Source organism: Caretta caretta, chromosome 6, assembly GCF_965140235.1.
Source record: "Caretta caretta isolate rCarCar2 chromosome 6, rCarCar1.hap1, whole genome shotgun sequence".
NCBI classification, from domain to species: domain Eukaryota; kingdom Metazoa; phylum Chordata; order Testudines; family Cheloniidae; genus Caretta; species Caretta caretta.
In genome coordinates this window covers 58,519,596-58,538,924 of record NC_134211.1, presented here as the reverse complement: position 1 = coordinate 58,538,924, position 19,329 = coordinate 58,519,596, and the positions used below count along the sequence as shown (strand labels likewise).

The 19,329-nt window shown below is 52.4% G+C and overlaps 2 protein-coding genes across 3 annotated transcripts in view; one reads left to right on the top strand and one right to left on the bottom strand.

Moving 5' to 3' along the window:
- Nucleotides 1-1,188: 1,188 nt before the first annotated feature.
- Nucleotides 1,189-6,650, bottom strand: ZNF408 (zinc finger protein 408). Its single transcript, XM_075129564.1, has 4 exons — nucleotides 6,113-6,650; nucleotides 5,270-5,328; nucleotides 4,203-4,525; nucleotides 1,189-3,227 (listed from the first exon to the last, which is right to left on the bottom strand). Exons 1-4 carry the CDS (start codon nucleotides 6,464-6,466, stop codon nucleotides 1,267-1,269), a joined length of 2,697 nt encoding a protein of 898 aa, XP_074985665.1. The 5' UTR covers nucleotides 6,467-6,650; the 3' UTR covers nucleotides 1,189-1,266.
- Nucleotides 6,651-6,680: 30 nt separating this feature from the next.
- Nucleotides 6,681-19,329, top strand: part of ARHGAP1 (Rho GTPase activating protein 1) — a 47,879-nt gene continuing 35,230 nt past the window's right edge. The window contains exons 1-3 of one of the 2 annotated variants that reach the window (XM_048853561.2): nucleotides 6,681-6,798; nucleotides 13,141-13,323; nucleotides 13,985-14,077. In XM_048853561.2, the coding sequence (XP_048709518.2) occupies nucleotides 13,191-13,323; nucleotides 13,985-14,077 (226 nt within the window). In that variant the 5' untranslated portion in view covers nucleotides 6,681-6,798; nucleotides 13,141-13,190. Of the gene's footprint in view, nucleotides 6,799-8,985; nucleotides 9,007-13,140; nucleotides 13,324-13,984; nucleotides 14,078-19,329 lie in introns of those variants that run through there. The other variant, XM_075129565.1, reaches the window with a different exon arrangement.

Sequence of the window (19,329 nt, the reverse complement as noted above, 5' to 3'; positions counted from 1 at the left end):
TCCCATGAGCGACTGGGAGGGAGACCCAAAGCCTTTACGTAGCAAAGGGAAAAGGAGCCGCTCCAAGATCAGAGCCCTTTAATGAAGAGAGGAACTGCACAGCGCATTCAAACTACCCTTACTGGGGCAGAAGAGGTTCAGTCCATGGAAACTGAAGACAGTGTTCGGTGTCCCATTTGCAATGCAATGCTGACCCATTCACTACTGTAGGTGCCAAAGGAAGTGCTGAAGCAGAGCCTGCAGGGAAGAGGTCAAGAGGGAAATCCCAGGGAGCAGCTACTGTCATGCCCTTGAATTATTATATAAGGCTAAACACAGGCAAAACACAGACCATATGGAGGAGAAGCGTCTTGCCCGGGCCTCTAGTGGAGAATGGGATGGAGCTTTGCTTGATTTAATTGTAAAGAGTAATCTTTAAATCAAAAGAACTTTGTAAACCCCTCGGTAACTGGCTCAGCATCTCTTCAGCTGTGCCTCATCCTACGATCACCCTAAGCGGACGAAAGGGGAAAAAATAATTGAAATAAAGCAGTGAAACTGTGGAATGAAACCAAAACAAAGAGAGGAAGGGGGGTTACAATTGATTCAATAGCTGCTTGTTTGCGCTCACCCTTGCCTTCACCACAGGTCACTACAGAGCAATGGTGCTCATCTAACCCTTAAGCAGTCTGGGGACAGGACAGCAGCGGCACTGTCTTTTGCATTAGTTATGAGTGGGATTTCCTCTGTAACGAGGTTTTCACCCCATTAGCCAGAGTGTTCCTTTCACGAGGCCCAGCACACACTCCCTATAGATTTCCAACAGAGGGGCAGCTGCCAGAGACCTGGCTTAGTGATATTTAGGGCTTGTCTACACTTAAAACACTGCAGTGGCACAGCTGTAGCTTTTCAGTGAAGACTCTAACTATGCCAATGGGAGAGGTTCTCCCATTAATGTACGTAATCCACCTCCCTGAGAGATGGTGGCTAGGTCAACAGGAGAATTCTCCCGTCAACCTAGCGCTGACTATGCTGGATTTTTCACACCTCTGAGCGACGTAGTTACACCAACCTAATTTCCTAGTGTAAACCAGGTCTTATGTCATGCCATCCTGACCTCGCCACAAACAGGTGCGAAGCACTGCTGGCCACTCATCCTGCTTGGTAGGGCCTGGTCTCCCAGCAACATAGACACAACACACACAAAAGTTAGAAAATAGATTTTATATTCTGTATAGATGTGGAGAAGTCAAACAGGTCAGGCACGGGTTGGGAAGAGGCTGGGTGTCAGGTCCCCGTCTCTACCTCCACCACCTCTGCTACAGCACCAAGACCGACGCCCTCCTGGATGATGACCACGTCACTGGGGGAGCCTTCGTCCTGCATGATGATACATTTGTGCTCGTGCTCAGAGATAGTGATCTCAATGATGTCATTGTTCATTTCCAGGTGCCCAGCAGGGGACGCGCTGCCCAGCATCCTGCGCGCCCTGGGCTCAGGGGGGCTGCCTGGGGGCTGGTAAGTAGCAATGTAATGCCCGTTAGCAGTTATCATAAGCTCTGCCTCTTTTATTGGTGCTGGCATCTCCACTGACTGCACCATGAGCACCGTAGGCTCCTCAGTACCCCCATCCTGAGGGACCTTCCTCTTGACCCTCTTCCTTGCAGCCTTTGGCACATCCATGCCCAGCAAGACCGCAGCCTCCACCAGCTTAATGGAGTCTCTTGCCCCCTTGTGGGTGACCTTGTGGCGCTTGAGGCTCTGCAGGAGGGTGTAGCCCATGCCACAGACATCACACTTGTAAGGCATATCCTCCAGGTGGGATTTCTGGTGCCGGCGCAGCTTGGTGGCCAGCGTGTAGGCTTTGCCACACTGCTCGCACTTGAAAGGGCGCTCGCCGGTATGGAGGCGCTCATGGGCCCGCAGCGTGTGGGGGTCCTTCAGCGCCTTGCCACATACTGTGCACAGGTGGGCCTCCCCAGTGTGGGAGATGAGGTGCCGCCGCAGCTCCGGCAGCTGGGGAAAGGCGTCCCCACAGAAACGACACTTGTAGGGCTTCTCGCCGGTGTGGAGCCGCAGGTGGCCGCGCAGGTTGCCCTGCTGCCGGAAGTCCTTGCCACAGTAGGGGCAGATGTAGGGTTTCTCCCCGGTGTGCAGGCGCATGTGGTTGCGCAGGGAGCCAGGGTTGGCCAGGTAACGCTCACAGATGGCACACTTGCATACCTTGGGGTTGGCTAGGTTGAGCTCCTTCATGAGGTGGATCTTCCTGTGGATGCGGAGGGAGGGCCGGCGGGCGAATGTTTTGCCGCACTCCTCGCAGGCAAAGGGCCGCTCGCCCGTGTGCAGCACCTCGTGCTCCCTCAGGTCCCGCTTGGTGCCATAGGCCTTGTCGCACTGCTTGCACTGGAAGGGGCGCACACCCCGATGGAAGAGCACATGGGCCTTGAAGCTCTCCTCAGAGCTGTAGCTCTTGCCACATTCAGTGCACAGGAAAGGCTTGTAGCCAGTGTGGGTGAACCTGTGTTTCTTGAGGTGGCAGAGCTGGAGGAAGGCCTTGCCGCATTCCCCACAGCGATACCTGCGCTCGCCAGCTTCATCTCCGTGTGGCAGGGACTTTTGCTGAGATACACCCAGGCTCCCAGAAGACTCCTCCTCCAGTGCAATACTGACCTCCACCTCTGGGTACTTGTCCGGCTCATCAGGATCATCAGATAGGCCCTTCTTCCTTTGCTCCAGGGGCTCCAGTTTGGAATGGTTTTTGGAAACTTGCCCCACTTTCTTGCGCGTCTCTGCACCACCTCCCTCGGAAGTGCTTGGCCTCTTGGCCTCCTGCCCAGACACCCTAGCATTGTGCGCCTGCAGGCACTGGCCCGTCAGTGCATGCACCTTGCGCGGCTTCCCAGCTAAGCGAGCGCTGAGTCGAACCCCGTTTGGGGGAGACAATGGCAGATGGAGCTTCCCACAACATGCCTCTTTTAGCTCCCCATCTGCTCTCTTGGCTTTGGGTTGGGGGTCCATCTCCTTGACTGGGTCCTCTTTGCATCTGCTGTTAGCCTTAGCTGCTGAGGTGCTCTCATGGTGCTGGTTCTCTTTCCTCTGCACCTTGGCTTCCCCAAACTCATGTCTAGGGGTCATGCTTTCCTCCTCCTTCCTGCTGTTGTCTTGCAGCCTGTGGGAACGTTTGGCTGGCTGCCTCCTGCCTTCGGCTCTAGTTTCATTCTCCATCACCTTGGAGTTATCAGGATCCCCTGCACAGACACACAACAGGGGGAAAATCAACACTGGCTATTGGAGGACAACAGGCTTGTGTTGTCCGGAACAGAGAAAATGGAGAAACTCAGAGAAAGACACTCCATCCTACCAAGAGACATCAAGCATCTGGCTCCTTGATGCCTCTCTCCAAACAGGGGAGGAATTTCAACCTCAACACATCCAGGCAGGACTTTGAGGAGCTGTGCCATGGCTGGTAAGGCTAGGAACTGCAACATTCTCCATTCTGCATTGCTACTTCCTGAAGTGACGTAGGGTCAGGGTATCAGTCACAGGGCCCGGGGGACTGCAGGGCCAGACTGTTGGCCACTGAGCCCCAGCTGCTAGTATGTCTTCTGGACGCCTCAAAAATGGATAGTTCTATACAAACACCAACCCAGGGGGATATTCAGAGCAGGAGGAGGAGAATACAGCTGTGATTAGAGCCATGAGGAGTTACTTCTGTGTGGTATGTAGTTACAGCCACTTCAGAGACAGCAGCCCACCTGGGTATTTGACCAGCAACAAAATAGGCAACTCCCCATTACACCTCCATAATGCTCACTATGGAGATAGGCTAAATTCCCACAACCAAGGCAGAGTCTTCCTCTTTCCAAGCACACTACACAGTATCCTCCTCCCCATACCATACTACACCCTCCTCTTCTGAAAGAGCGGGGAAGGCAAGGCAGCATTACTTCCCCATTCCCAAGGGAAGGGAACTCAATCCCTACAACAATGGTGTGGGAGGAATCTCTTATTGAATTTATAGGCCCCTCCAAATTCACTCCCCCAGGGGTTCGCAATCCCTAGAGCCTGCCTTATTCTGGAACTGCACCAATGCTCCAAACTCTGAAGACACGCTGGTTAATGGGTCCCCAGAATCACGTAATGATCTCTGCTTAACATTGCTGTAGTCATGGCCTTTTCATAAGAGGAAAACAAGGTTTGCATGTCCTAAGAAAGGAACGTACCTGCAAAGGGTTCTGATGCATTCCCGCATGGGGAGGCTCCTTCCCTTTGCACCACAGCCTCTGCCTCTGGAGTTGCTGTCTCTGTCACAGCTGCCACTGCCAGCTGCCCCTTTGGCTTCTTCTCATCAAAAACAGCTATCCCCTCCGATGCACTCTGCAGCATTCTCCTCTCCACTTGGGCAGGACCAGCTTGGGCCTCTGTAGGCCAGTACAGCAACTCGGTGCCTGCAGCGATAGGACGCCGCACTCGGATGTGGAGTCTTCCACTGATCCACAACAAAGCCACGTTTGCCTCATCATCCCCCCGGCCTCGCTTCACCAATCTGCAAGACACCAAGCTCAATGTCAGCACCCACCGGGGCACATGGAGATCTTATTGCCTTCAGTGGGAGCTCCAAGCTCTGAAGGATCAAACTTTAGCCAACTGAGAAGAGTCCTCCTAGGAAATAAGCCCTTTAACTGGCTACAAGAGGCCCCCGATGTCTTGATAAGAACACGTTCTGAATTCTTGGGCTGCATGTAGCTACAAACTAGCTCCAGAATAAAGCTCTCTCTGACTCCTTAAAACACCCTTCACTATCCCAGGTCTCTCTGTCACTTTAAACTTTCCAGATAGGTCACTTGGAGGCCCTCCTACAGAAACAAACTTTCTCCACAAAGAGAGCCAAGAATCTGTCATTCCCCTTACATACAAAAGGAAAGAGTGAGATCATATTTACACAGCATTTTTCATCCCAAAGAAACCCTTATGCAGCCAGGGAGTATTTCACCCACCCCTGAAATGCAGCCGACTGTGGGGTAGAACATGGAAGATGGCACCTTCCAGCAACGCAACATTCCACTAGGGCACAGAACCAATAACTGAAAAATACCCCATGATGAGTGATCGACACCATATTCTGAAGCACCTGGGCTATTTCTTGGAAGTCTGCCATCCATGTATTGGCCAAGCCTGACACTGCCTAGTGAGACCACCCCACAGTGTTACAGTGGCTATAGATTCTCTCTTTACACTTACAGTATGTCCCAAAGGAAACCCCCATGTTGTTTCATATACAGCTACTCACTTCCTCCAGCTGGGGCTCCTCTCACAAATGGATTCACTGCAGCAGCCAGACTGAATTGCCTGAAAAACAAAATGAATTCAGAACAGACGTACAAGTTCGGTGTCTGCCCCTTAATTGGGAGCTGGCTGATGCACCTGGCACTTCCTGTAATCAGTCTCCATCCTGATCATCACTACAAAAGTTTTTTTTTTCTCCTGCTAATAGCCTATCTTAATTGATTGGTCTTGTTAAGAGTTGGTTTAGCAACCCCCATTTTTTCCACGTTCTCTGTAAATCTATCTATCTATCTATCTTCCTACTGTATTTTCTACTGCATGCATCTGATGAAGTGGGCTTTAGCCCATGAAAGCTTATGCTCAAATAAATTTGCTAGTCTCTAAGGTACCACAAGTACCCCTCATTCTTCCTGCTGATACAGACTAACACTGCTACCACTCTGAAACCTATAGTGACTCAGGCACTCAGATCCCATAGTGATGGGCAGACAATCAGGACCCGAATAAAAGTGAGATCTGATACCTAGTGTTGGGTGCTTGCAGACTTCCCCTGCCACACTGGAAATGCCGAGGCAAGTGCCGCACATGGGAGCCAGGCACTGGGCAGTAGAGAACAAAGAGCTTCAGCAGACGGTACAGAGCTGGACACCTGGGTTCTCGAGCATGGCAGCGCCAGGCTTTGCACCTGGCTGGGACCTTAGTCTCTCCCCCTTCCCCTTCTTTCATGATAAGCCTCTGTGGTGGACAGGGAGTCCTGCCGCCCCCACTCAGCTGGGTGCTACTGGCTTGCCCGCGAGCTGGAGCTGCTCTGGGGCTTGCTTGTCAGGCCCCCCCGGCCCAACCGTACCTCCGAGGGCGCTCTCTCTGCCGCACAGCCCAGCTCCTCCTCCGCCCGCGGCCCGAGGAGCGCTCCCGGCGGCAGGGCTCTCCCCACGCACCAGACGCCCATGCCCGGTTCCTGGGCGAGGGAGGGCCCCAGGGCCAGTCCCGGAGGGAGGCTCCGCAGGGCTCCGCAGGACGCGCCCGGCTGCGCGGGCAGGTCTCGGATCCGCCCCGGGTGGCCGCGGACGGGGCGCTGCTCACGGCCTGCGGGGAGGCAGGGGAGCGACGGCGTTACACGGGGGGCGCAGGCCCCGGGGCACGCTCCCGCCGGGCGCCCGCTCGCAGCCCCCACTTTCCCGGCCAGCTGGCTCCGCTCCATGCCGGCCCGGGGCGCAGGCTCCGGCTCCGCGACCCCCGGCCGGATCCTGCCGCCGCACGGCAGAGGCGCGCGCCGACCCGGTTCCGGTCGGGAGCGGCCGGAGCCGAGAACAGGGTCCCCGCTCCCGGCTGCCCCGTTGGGGGTGGAACCATCCGCGGAGCCAGCGGCCGCGTCCGGACGACTTTCGCTCGGACCCAGAAGGCGCCAGGGACCGGAAGTGGAGAATGGGGGCGGGCCGCTGTTTCCATGGAGAGGGGAATCCCTCTTCCGGTTCGGAGGCGGATGTTTGTGAGCGGGTTTGACAGGCGGGACCCTCTGGGAGCGGGCGACGGGTGAGGGCGGCGAAAGCGGCGGTCGCGGTGTCGGGTGGGGGTCGGTATTTCGGGGCGACGCCGGCCTGCGGGGCTCGGGTCCAGGCGGCGAGCGCGGCCTGGCAGTCGGAGCGGGCCACTGGCCGCCCGGACTCTCGGGTTCTCCCCGTGGCTTGGGCCGGGGCCGCGCTGCCAGCGGTCAGTGGCGCGGTGTCGGGGCGGGGGATGAGAGGATCGCGGTTCTCGCTCCCCGCGCGGGGAGACGGGGGGTCAGGGGGCTGACGCCTGCCAAGCAGCCGGCGAGGGGGAGCGGCGCGGAGATGCCGAGGGGTTGATGATGATGATGATGGCGGCGGGGCTGTCGATGGGTAGATTGGGGGTAGGAGGGTGGGGGATGCCTGTGTCTTGGAAGGGGCTTGACTGAGGAGCCCGGGTTGCTCGGGGAGAACTGGGCCGTGTGTGGGGCTTGGCAGGCCGGGAGTCCAGCTACGGAGCTGTCTGCTAATTTTCTTTTTAAAAATAAGAAAATTCCCAGACAAAAAGTTGTTCACGCTGCAAATAGAGATCCCCCTAGTTTGCATTTCTAGTCTTAGCATGTCTTGTTTTATATATATTAAACAACGTTTAGAAGTTCGGCAGGTTTGGCAGTAAGTGGTCAGCTCCAAGCAGAAACCACTCTTTGTACCCTTTGGATGGGGTGTACTCAAAATATGCACTGGGCACTGCTTTTTTAGAGGGACGAGACCAGAAAATTCTTTTTCTATCGTTCCTTTGGCTACTCAGACATTGTGCTTTTCTCTGGCTTCCTTTCCCTTTCAAAGTTTAAGTGTCAAGGCGTCCTTTCTAGAACACCACTCCCACTTGAGGAAAGCTGTAAATAGGGTTGGGAAGAGCAGGGTTAGAGCCTAGCCCTGTGGGTTTGTATTGGAAGAGGGTAGAGAGTGCATACAGAATGGGAGCAGAACTAGTTCAGATAAGGCAATCCACACTTACAACGCTCAGGGCCCCAAGGCTGGCTAATGTCCAGGTTTACAGTGCTAAAGGGAATTCAAGGCCTTTGAATGGATCATTTATGAACTCTTGGATTCAGGAGAGTTTCCTGAGGCTTGGGCAGTGATAGACCAAAACCCACTATTTAACAGCTAGGATGCAAGCAGGTGAGTGTAGACCAGTGAGCCTAGAGGGCAGAAGAAGTTCTAGAACCCCAGTCTGATGGAGGGGGAGTCAGACAGGCTGGGTAGGGGAGTTCAGGTTTAGTGCTGGAGCTCTGTAAGTAGAAGACTGTTTCTCTGTAGGAAGAAGCAAAGATCAGGAACTATAATATGCTTCAGTTTTCCCCAAAGTATTTGTCAAAGATCCACATTCACAATTAACATTTGGGACATTAGATAGACTAGGGCATTGGGGAGACAACAGGAGATTAAGGGACCCTGCGAGGGAAATGTCTTTTCTTGGACGGGTCCCCCATAGGTCACTTTATATTGTTGTTCATATCATATATGGGATTTGAAAACTGGGGATCAAATGCAACCCTGGATCAGGCTGCTCTGTTGAAATCGGTGAAGATACACTGCCTTCTGTAGTGATGAATTTGGAACATAGGCGTTGTCATATTGAAGCAGAGCCAAGGTCCATTTCGTCCAATATTCTGTCTCCAGCAGTGGCCAGGACTAAATGCTTCAGATGCAAATGTAAGAACTCTGCTGTAGGCAGATGTGGTACAATATCCACCTTCTCTCCCCCCCGCCCAATTAGGTCTCATCCTGAACTCTAATGGTTAGATTTTTCTTAAGCTGTGAAGCATGAGGTTTAATATCCTTCCCAAATTTTTGTTAGCATTAACAGTTAAAATTCCTGATATTCTTGTTTTTCATATAAATGTCCAGTCCCTTTTTGAATCTTGCTGTCTGAATCTTTAGTTTGGCTCAAGGTATCCAGGTTTGCAGAGGAGGCTGAGCTACAAGGGGGTATGCCAGAAGGAACTGGGTTTGTGGCTGGCAAGAAAGATATATTGCCGTTTCAAGACTGTCACATGACTCCAGTTCCTTAGAAATTCAGCAAAACGCCTTGTGTGGTGGGTGGGGCCAGAGGAGAACAGATAAGCAACCTGTGCAGCTTGTGGTGGGATTCCGAGGGAGAAACGTGAGCTCAGCTTTTCTACTTTCTTCCTGGATCTCTGCTAGGTTACAGGTTGTCTGCCACACTCCCCTGATCTTGATCGCTAGTTGGGTAGGTTTGCTGTGGCTACGGTGCCTGGCTTTTGGCAAAGCATTTGAGATTGGAAATGGAATTCCATTAGATTCAGCTTTTACTGAAGCACTGGAGAACCAAAGTGTAGCAACAAGAAGCAGTGTATCCATATCGAGTTAGCGGGGTCATTAATGACCTGGAAGAAGGAAGTTTGGCTCTTGATGTCTCTCTCTCAGGGTGATACCTCTGCAGGTGCAGCCAGCTGAGACATTTGAGCTAACAGCTCCCAAACTTCGGGGGGTTGGGCAGGATATTGTCACTGGAGGTTGGGCATCGTGGACTCTGGAACTCATGCTTGCAGTGCCTGAGTTGGTTGGTTTCAAGGCATATCTGTTTTTCCAGGCTCTTTCTGAGAGACTGGGTTAGTGCAGTGGTGAGTTATAAGTCCTGGTGTGCTCAATGGGCTTTGCGGGTGGTGTTGATGCTGAACTGGGTAAAAAAAAAATCTGTGTATATTTGTATAAAAATTGGTAACATCTGAGGCCACAGTAATGGGTTAGGGACCTTCTCTAACTTGTAAGGCAAAATAATTATGTGTGCAGCAGACGCTAAACTGGCGGAAGCTGCGAGCAAGGACAGAGAAATAACTCAAAGGGCCCTAGAATTTTTATCCATGTTGGGTCTGGCAGTTGCTGATTAATATGAGAAGTGATTGAGGAAGGGGAATTGCTTCTTTGCTTGATGATGTATTTCTTCTTTAATGTATTTAAATATATGTCAAAGGCAGTTGGCGATGCGGATGAGCGTTCTTTGGTGTAGAGTATTACGTCTAAATAAATAATGCAGATGGGAGGAAAATGACCAAACCCCAGACTCAGTTGGAGAAGGAAGCCTGGGGAGCAAAAATAGCTGAGAACCTGGTGCGGGAGGCAGCAAATGAGACAAGTTCATGATGTAATAGTGCTGCAAAAAAGTCTGTGTCAGTTAGAGGCTACGTGTGCAGAGACTTCATATGAACAGAGAGGATTTATTCCTTGGGGAGACCCCATGGGGATCCTGCATTAAATTCTGGGCTCCTCAGTCCCAGAGCCCTCCCATTCCAAAGCAAGGAGGGGGGTGGGGCGCACTGCTTTGGGAAGACATCCCTTGGGGTACTGCACTCAGCTCTGGGTACCTAAGTATTGGAAGGGATCCTGAAAAGCTTCTTAGAAATTTTCAGGGGCAAGAGGGACTAACTCACAAAGAGGTGATGCAAGCTCAATCTGCTACTCCTTGCATACGCATGGCACGGGTTTCTCTGTCATGTGGAGCCTGAACCCACTCTCAGGATTTGGGGAGCTGCCTGCATGTGTAAGGGGCTGGGAAGTTCAACCTCTGGAGCGAAGGCTGGGGAGGAAACATCTTCTTGGGTGGAAACATCAGGTGTCACACAGGGCACTGAGGCACTCTTTTACTGCAGAACTATAAGGAACCTAGAGACTAGTGCACTCTATGGCACGTGGTGCCAGCATTGGAGACCCTACCAGTGAGAGGAGCCTGCTAATGTGGAATCCACTTGATGCTGGCTTTTAAACCAATAACTTGGGCCTCTGGCTCAGTACTGCAAGCTGTTCCTGAAGCCAGGCTGTGGCACTTCCTGAGGTGAGGACTAAGGGAACCCAACTCCATGCTGCCCATGGGCCAGCACCACCTCTGCCTGGTAGAATTTGGACTTAGTCCCTAAGCACTTCAGGACACTGCTTTGCAAGCTGCTGCTGGTGAGCAGCAATGACAGTCAGATGTAGAGGACTCCTATCAAAGGCTTCCCACTGATCGAGGGGGTGGCAGCAGTTAAGACTGAACCTGAATTCCCTCCATTCCTATTGAAGTTGCTGTGTGTTAAGACAGCACCTTGCAGGAATCTAGGGTCTGAGATGGGATCAGCTAAGGACAGTTTGCATGCAACCTCCAGGGTTATCAGACTTCACATCTGAGTGTCTGCTGGATTATTGGGGAAATTATACTGGTGCTGGGGATTCTATAATCAGACTAAATCACTGCAAATACTGGCTACAGTTGCCATAGAAACTGAATCTGTTGTTGCTAGGTGTGGGGAGCTGGTTGTCACTTGGCTACAGCTGCTGCATAGTTCCAACATTAGCTCATGGTCCAGAGGAGCGTAGTGTCCTGCTCCATGACCCTACTGAGATCCAAGAGAAGTTCAGGCAGCTCTTCTAGCCCTCAGGAGGGGGGCAGGGAACAGTTTTGCTTGGCTCTCTAGCTGACTGCAGATCTGTCAGGCCCTGCATAGTTTCTGATTTGCCTCGAAGATCCTCTGCCCATATATGTCTGTCTCACTGTGGTTATGGGAATCTGACTTGACTTGAAATAACTCCCAGACATCTGGGAGCCAAGGACGAGTTAAAGATTGTGTCTGAGTTGCTGGGGAAGAGATAAGGAAGGGTCAGAGCCCCCAGCACCTCCTACCAAAGGGAGGGGACAAACTCTCAAAGTTCTAACTAATGCTCTGGCAAAATCCCCACCCCAAACCTGGCAATTGGTGTAGCCCCAAGCATATGAGCAAGACTCTCTAGAGTTTGGAATGTCACCCTGATCACACTAACTGTTCATAGGCTCCTTGCATTCTTGGATCTCACAAGCAGCTATAGGAACTCAGAATTCAAAACACCAAGCTACTCCACCTTCCTGCACTCCAGGAAAAAGCCACTTTGGGTCTAGAACCATACCTTCCTTAGTTAGTTAGTTCCTTTGTTAGTTTTCAGGCAAGACCATGTGTTCTGCTGCTGTTTAGTTCCCAGCCACTGCAGTCCTCTTCTGGGCATTCACACGCAAACAAGACTCTGTCCCATCCCAGAGCCCTTCCTTCTACAGCCTGCACATGCCTGCGTTCCCCTCTGAACCACTCCCAGGATGCGTGCATCCCTGTGAATGACAGATGCCTCACTGGCTGCAGCACTACAAAGCCACCTCAGCCCCCACCCGTGGCCTTAACAGTGGTGTCATCATTGGCCTTATTTCGTTATAGCTCCCTTTGGGATGCAGTCTGCTGGCTGCAAAGTTCCCATCTTCATGGTCCTGCTAATATTAGTTCCTGAGAGCAGGGTCTGTACCTCGGTCCCATCCATCAGCCTCCTGCATATCACCAGGGCATCAGCATTAAACTCAATCAGCTGTTTCTTAGAGGGCTCCCTTAAGAAATGGGAACCTCCTGAAGATCTGCTGCTTTAGTTCAGTTTTGGGGTCGCACCCACATTTTACCCCAGATGAGATTGAGGAAAAACTCTCAGCAGCAGCGAATGAATCTCGTGCCTGGGAATCTCTAAACTCCCTAGCCTCCTCAGTGTCGTGGCACAACTTATGCAGTGCTGCCTGCATCGGGTTATTGTGCTATGGAAATAACATGGGGTGTATCCTAGCCTCTTGCCCTATGTGTTGGGATGGGAGAGAAGGATTTTGCTATTGTGATGCTAAACTGAGAATGCTTGTGGGGGGGCAAAGGGGGTTGGCGTTCTCCCTGCATTTTAGTCCAGTCAGTGAAATTTTGCTAGAGATGCGTCAAGCTGTCCCCAACAAGATTTTGTTTCTAATGCACTCATGTGTGCCAGTGCAGATAACTGTTAAGAGCCCCCTGACCCTCCCTGATAGCTGGGGGATATGAAATCTGGGAAAGCTTCCAGAGCAGAGCCCTGCTGTGCAAGCAGCTGGGCCCAATGCCAGCTCCACTGGGGCAGGAAGGGGCATGTTGTGTGGAAATAATGGCTGGTACAGTCAGTGTGTCAGGCAGGGACTGGGATAGCCTGTTATCTTCCCTTGTATCTCAGTGTCTCTCCCAAATTGAGTTCTCTGGGAGGGAGAACCATCAGGCCACAGCTGGGCTCAGGGCAGAGACTCACTGGAAGGGTTAGCTAGGGCTCTTTCCCCCTCCCAACAGGAGGTAGAAGGGAAGGGTGCCCATTGCTGCAAGTAGAAGGGGTATCTGGGTGGGCTTTGGGGGAGAGAAAGTTTCTGGGTAGGGTAAAGTGTGAGCAGTCTTTGGGGAAGTCAGGAAAAGGGGTAAGAAGTCAGTGGATGGGCTGAGTGTGGAGGGGAGGGGAAGGAAAGGGAGAGCCTCTGGATAGGCTGTGAGAGTGGAGTTGTGTGATCTGTATGTGTCTGACTTAAGAATCTCTGTAGTTTTCCTTCTAGGCTCTTCGGGCAAGCAGCTGAGTTTGGGGGCCATAGCCATGGACCCACTCTCGGAGTTGCAGGATGACCTGACCCTGGAGGACACCAACCAGTCCCTGAGCCAGCTCAAACTGGCTTCCTTAGATGATAAGAACTGGCCAGCAGATGAAGTGCCTGTTTTTCCCAAGTCAGGTGGGCATCCCTGCTGGGGCCAGCAGACATTTGGGTGCAGGGCTGACTTTGAGGCCAAGAGGTATTCCAGGACACCCTGTGCCTTGGCCTGTTGCAGGGAACTGTGACCCTCTCACACTCTAACTCAGTCCCATCTGGGATGTGAGGATTGGGAAATGGAGATGTGTGAATTGTTTTGTGCCCGAAGCCCACAGTGTAGTACCTGGCTGGGCTCTTGCAGGCTCTGATACCCAGAGAGACCAGGTGATTTGGCAAAGCATGCAGGGTAGGCAGCAGGGTATGTGCAGAAGCACCTGTGCTGTGAGCAGCCCTGACAATACCCTTGGCTCCTTTCCTCTCATACATGTTGGGTGAATTTCCATGCTCAGGAGAGTCCTGAGCAGAAGCTGACTGACTAGACACTGTTCTGAGTTGTGGGGTTTGGGACACGCACAGTTGCCTTCCAGGGACAAGGCTGAGACTTGACAAAACTTGCTTGTCCTGTGACAAAATCAAGATTTCAAAACAGATGTTCAGGAAGGCCAGGCTAGTACATTAACTTCTCCCCGTGTCACTGAGCCTCCGGTTCTCATCCCTGTGTTTCCAGGCCCCTCCCAGAGCTGCTCCAGGTCCGTTTCTGCTTTCATGCTAATTGCTGGTTTCCTGGTTTTTTTGTGTGCAGAGGACACCAACTGCTCCCCTGAGCCCATCACTCACCTGCGCTGGGATGATCCATACTACGATATTGCTAGGCACCAGATCGTGGAAGTAGCAGGTAATGACCCACTCTCCCCACTCCTTCCAGTGTTGCCTCTTCAGTGGGATCAGATGTGGGCTTGTTAATTGGAGTGGAAAGGGGCCCGCCCTGTGCCAACCACCAGTGGCAGACAACAGGGACAGCTGACATTTTCGGGGATGGGAGCCCCAAACCTTTGGGATATCTGTGGCAGTTCTTATTTTCCATTGTTCTCGGTTTGACTCAGATTAATTCCCAGATCTCACTGTCTCTGAAGTGATTAGAGTGAGGACTGGTCACTTCTGCTTAGGTGCATTCATTGGAACCCCACCATGTCCCAAGGCATGCTGCAGCACCTTCTAGCTGATTATACCAGAATTGCCACCTCCCCCTGGTTCTTCAGGGCGGTAGCTAATATCTAAGTTGTCTGAGAAATTGGCACATTAACTGGTGGGGGACCATGCAGTTTGCATAGTCAAAGCTTGTGGCCTTTACTGTAGCTGGACTGTGGGGACAGCCTTTGCTGGATGTGTCTGCTACAGGGAGCAGATGGGAAAGGGTTAACATTGTTGCTACTTCAGTGACAATTAGGCTGCAGCACTAACATTCCTGATTCCCTCCCTGTTTCACAAACATCCTTTAAAATATATTAACTCTTGGAGCACTGCAAACACCCTATGCCAGTTACAGCTGAGACCTGTGACTGGAATTTTTAGAAGGTGCTGGGAGTGGGGATACAGGTCAGGATTTTGCTCTGGAACTATTTCCAGCTTGCCCAGCTCTCTTGCTGCCAGAAACCCTCCCCAGTCCCCCACAACTTGATTCTCCCACTTCTTCAGCTTGCATTATCCATGCACCCCTCCACTAGCCCTGCACCCTGGTTTGTGTTCCACGAGTGAAGAGAAATCTTGGGCGGAGGGAAGGAGGAAAGAATCCCAGGCTTATCAGATCTCATGGTGAAATGAAAGTTGCACTGGTATAATCCCCTTCTCTGGGTGGTTTGGGACATTTGGCTGGAATATGGCTCCTTTCTCCACTTCAGTGATGCCACTCCAGCTTTTTGGACATTATCACTATTGTTGTGTGTCCCTAAAACTATGGCTTTTTCCAGGCTACTTTGTGTCTAGAGAGCCTTGGGCGCTCAAGATTAATGCAATAATTCAGTCCCTGGCCAAAGGGTCTCTAAGGGTATGTCTACACTGTGATAAAAGATCCACAGCACAGCCGCAGCTGGCCTGGGTCAGTTGATGTGGGCTCAGGCTGCGGGGCTATAAAATTTCAGAATAGGTGTTCAGGCTCAGGCTGGAGCCTGTTCTCTGAGACCTTGCTAGGGAGGAGGATCCCAGAGCCCAGGCTACACCCTGAGCCCAACATCTACACTACAGTTCTATAGCCCTGTAGCCTGACCTCCACAAGCCCAAGTCAACTGACATGGGCCAGCCACGTGTATTTTATTGTAGTGTAGACATACCCATACATTCTTGTCCATAGTGTACTGGTTTGCCAGATTCCTGATCCTGCTTCCAGGGTCTAAAATTCCCAGCATTATAGTTGTCCCAGATCACCACCCTGTTCTCCATAATGCTGTGGTTGGGTTGGAGGAGTGCAGGTTTGTGCCATTTAATTCTTCAGTGACAGAAACTCAGATATTTGCTAAGACGGAGCAGGCAGGTGTTTCTAAACACCAGGAATTTAAGAGTTAAATGACACTCTCATTCACCTCAGACAAAGCCCACAGTGCTTAACGGAGTGGTTAGATCAGAACCAACAAGAACCACGGAGTGATGGGCCCAAACCTAGGATGTCCTCTGCCATGTGTTGTGTGCTGACATAATCTCCAGTGTTTCTGTAGAGCTTTTATCCCAAGGGATCCCAAGCTTTTATCCCAAAATGCATGAATAGGCATCACTGAAATCCAGCCAGCTCAGAGGCGGGGCACAACAACTCTACGTAACTGTGTAGGGTACAAAGTGAAAAATTCCATATCTAACTGAAATGGTAGGTGGGATTTCAGGAGGTTCTCATCTGGCAGGATGGCTGACTGGAATGTGCGCTGGGATTGTGGAAGAAATCTCCTCCCCCACTATTGGGGTAATTTTTATCCATCGTAATTTCTAACTGCCCGTCCCTGTGATCTTTGTGTGATTGGAAAGCCTTCCTCTGAAGCCTGTGCCAGTGACTGCTGTTGGAGTTGGGTTGCTGATGGCCTGCTACATTTGTCTAGTTCCTGTGTTCTGTGATCATCTCAAGTCCAACTTGGAGGGCATTGACTTGCCTTATTCCAGGCTGGTGATTTCCTCCCCCTGCAAATAGTTCTCTGCTTGCCACTCTCTCACCCAGCAACCGTGTGCCCTGGGCATGCTCAGTGCCTGCCACTCAGCTTTGAATGCCATCAGCTGATATCTTGGAACTATGTTGAGTAGATTCAGAGCTGATCGCTGAAGACCCAGGAAACACAGTGTGACTCCCTGTGTTTCTAGGTTCCAGGAGGGAGACCACAGCAGTTGCAGAACCAGTCTATGAATGGAAGGCGGGCAGGCTAGTGCTCCGTTCAAGGGGAGATGGCCTCAGTCCAGACAGATATCACTACACCCACCAGCAGAGATGGCACGAATTAGCTTGCTGTTGGCAATTTCAGTGGAGAGGCCCAGGACTGAATGTAGCATGGAAACGGGATTCCCTGTTGACCCCTAAAAGGGGGACAGGTCTCTTTAGGGCTGGGCTGAAGCACGTTGGCAGCTGCTGGTGGGGGAAAGATCACCCTGCTGCTGCCCAGGCTGAACTTGTTCTGAGAATGGAGGCCCTAAGCCAGGGGCGGGCCCGAGGGCCACATCTGGGTATGGAAATTGTATGGTGGGCCACAAATGCTCACGAAATTGGGAGTTGGAGTGCGGGAGGGGGTGAGGGCTCTGGCTGGGGGTGCGGGCCCTGGGGTGGGGCCAGAAATGAGGAGTTCAGAGTACAGGAGGGGGCTCAGGGCTGGGGCAGGGGGTTGGGATGTGGGAGGGGTTGAGAGCTCCAGCTGGAGGTGCAGGCTCTGTAGTGGAGCCTGGGATGAGGGTTTTGGGGTGCAGGAGGGAGCTGTGGGCTGGGCGTGGAGCAGAGGGGTTCAGCGTATGGGAGGGGGCTGTGGGCTGAGGCAAGGGGTTGGGGTGTGGGAGGGGGTATGGACTCTGTGCTGGGGGCGGTTTTCCAGGGTGGGGGCAGAAATGAGGGGTTCAGGGTGCGGGAGGGGGCTCTGGGCTGGGTCAGGAGGTTGGGATGCGGGGGATGGGGTTCTGGGCTGGGGCTGAGGGGTTTGGAGTGTGGGAGGGTGCTCCAGGCTCAGGCTGGGGGTCTGAGGGCTCCAGCCGGGTGTGCGGGGGAGGGGGTGGGGCTGAGGATGAGGGGTTTGGGGTGCAGGAGGGCGCTCCAGGCTGGGACCGAGGGGTTTGGAGGGCAGGAGGGGGATCAGGGTTGGGGTAGGGGGTTGGGGCGTGGGAGGAGGTCAGGGGTTCGGGCTCCAGGTGGCACTTACCTCAAGCAGCTCCCGGAAGCAGTATCATGTCCCCCCTCTGGCTCCTAGGTGGAGGCGCAGCACTGGCCAGGTGGCTCTGTGCACTGCCCCGTCCGCAGGCGCTGCCCCTGCAGCTCCCATTGGGCACAGTTCCTGGCCAATAGGAGCTGTAGAGCTGGCGCTTGGGGTGGGGACAGCATGTGGAGCCCCCTGGCTGCCCCTACTTGTAGGAGCCGGAGGGGGGACATGCTGCTGCTTCCAGGAGCCGTGCGGAGCCACAGCATGTGCGGAGCAGGGCAAGCCTCCCATGCCGCTCCCTAGCGGGAGCTCGAGGGTCAGATTAAAAGGTCTGATGGGCCGGTTGCAGCCTGTGGGCCATAGTTTGCCCACCCCTGCTCTAGATCACCAGAGATGTCAGTCTGGGATGCTTCACCAGCAACCAGTTTTTCAGAACTGATGACACCCGTCCCAGCAGTGGGGAGTTGGCAGTGCAGCTCCCGTTAGCAAGTTAATGGAGATGTAGTCCAGAGGCTCCCTGACGTGTTCAGCTCCTGGCAGCAGGCACTGTTGCTCAGAGGGGCTGCCTGAGTCACACTCTGGGCTCCGTGACAAGGCTGTTTATTTAGCCTCTTAGTCAATTATTAATAAAGTAACTGAAACAATATTCAACATGTCAAACCACAGCCCAGACCTTGGAATCACAGGGTCACATTCCCAGGACATGTTTAATCCAGGAGGGTCTAAACTGGTGCTGTGGGAGCAGGGCCCCCATTAATGGTGGAGAGCACGTGGTGTCAGTGCTGGAAAGAAGCACTAAGGGAATTTCTTACAGACTAGGAAGAAACTGATTAGAAAATAGTCTTTGGCCTCCAAAACCTGGAGAACTAATGCTGAGCTGCCTTTGGCTCACTAGACAAGCTGCTGATCTGCACTTAAACCTTCTCCATGCAGTGACAGCTCACTATGGCCAGCCCCTGCCTCATTTCTCTTGTAATCATTACCAAAGGGTTGCAGAGATAGAGGTTTTGCCCATCCTGCTGCTTCAATAGATTCCTTCTGTGGCTTTGCTTAGCCATCCATGCCCTGTCCTGCACATCAGGGCAGAGGGCATGTGGCTAATTCTGTCCATCTTTTCCTGAAGAGCATTCTGGGGCACTATTCTGAGACATTTCAAGGAAATAGAAGCAGGAGGCTGGTTCTCATCCTCAGGCTGAGCTTGTTACATCCAGGGCTGTCATGTGAGATTAGCACAGAGGTTCCTTGTTGATGGAAGGATGCATAATGTTTGTACAACACAGTTTAATATTATAAAAACAATTAATGCTACTCAAAAATTGGGACATTCATTATCTTGCTGGTACTAATTTGTGATCCAGGTTGTCCTGTGGAGTCCCAAGCTGTCTGGGCCCTAAGGGGAAGGATTTGAACTCTAAGAAGTGTGGAGTAGAACTGGTTGGAAAATAGTCTTTTGATGGTTGTTCTCCACTGCTCCCCCTGGAAATTTTGGCTTTTTGGTGAAATATCAAAAACCAAAATATTTTGATCCACAGTGATTCCAAGTTTCCCCATGAGAGTTGTACTTGAGGTACAGTATGCTCCCATTCTTCTCTGTGGGTCATGCTCTCTGGAAGGAATATGTCTTCTCCTGTGATGCACCGTTTCACCCTCCTTGATAAAGCGAGGATGTGTGTTTGAGGAGTCCCTGGCTGTAGTGCATCATGGGAGATGTAGTTCTGCTAGAGAGCCTAGCTCAGAGAGAGGAATAGAGGTGTAAGGCATCTGACTACAAATCCCA

Bases quoted from the DNA above. Each gene is read 5' to 3' on its own strand.
- ZNF408 (XM_075129564.1), bottom strand. From the start codon at position 6,466: ATGGAGCGGAGCCAGCTGGCCGGGAAAGTGGGGGCTGCGAGCGGGCGC. The intron at 4,526-5,269 runs GTGAGTAGCTGT...GGTGTCTTGCAG, and splicing joins AGGAGCCCCAGCTGGAGGAA to ATTGGTGAAGCGAGGCCGGG. The intron at 3,228-4,202 runs GTACGTTCCTTT...GTGTCTGTGCAG, and splicing joins TGCATCAGAACCCTTTGCAG to GGGATCCTGATAACTCCAAG.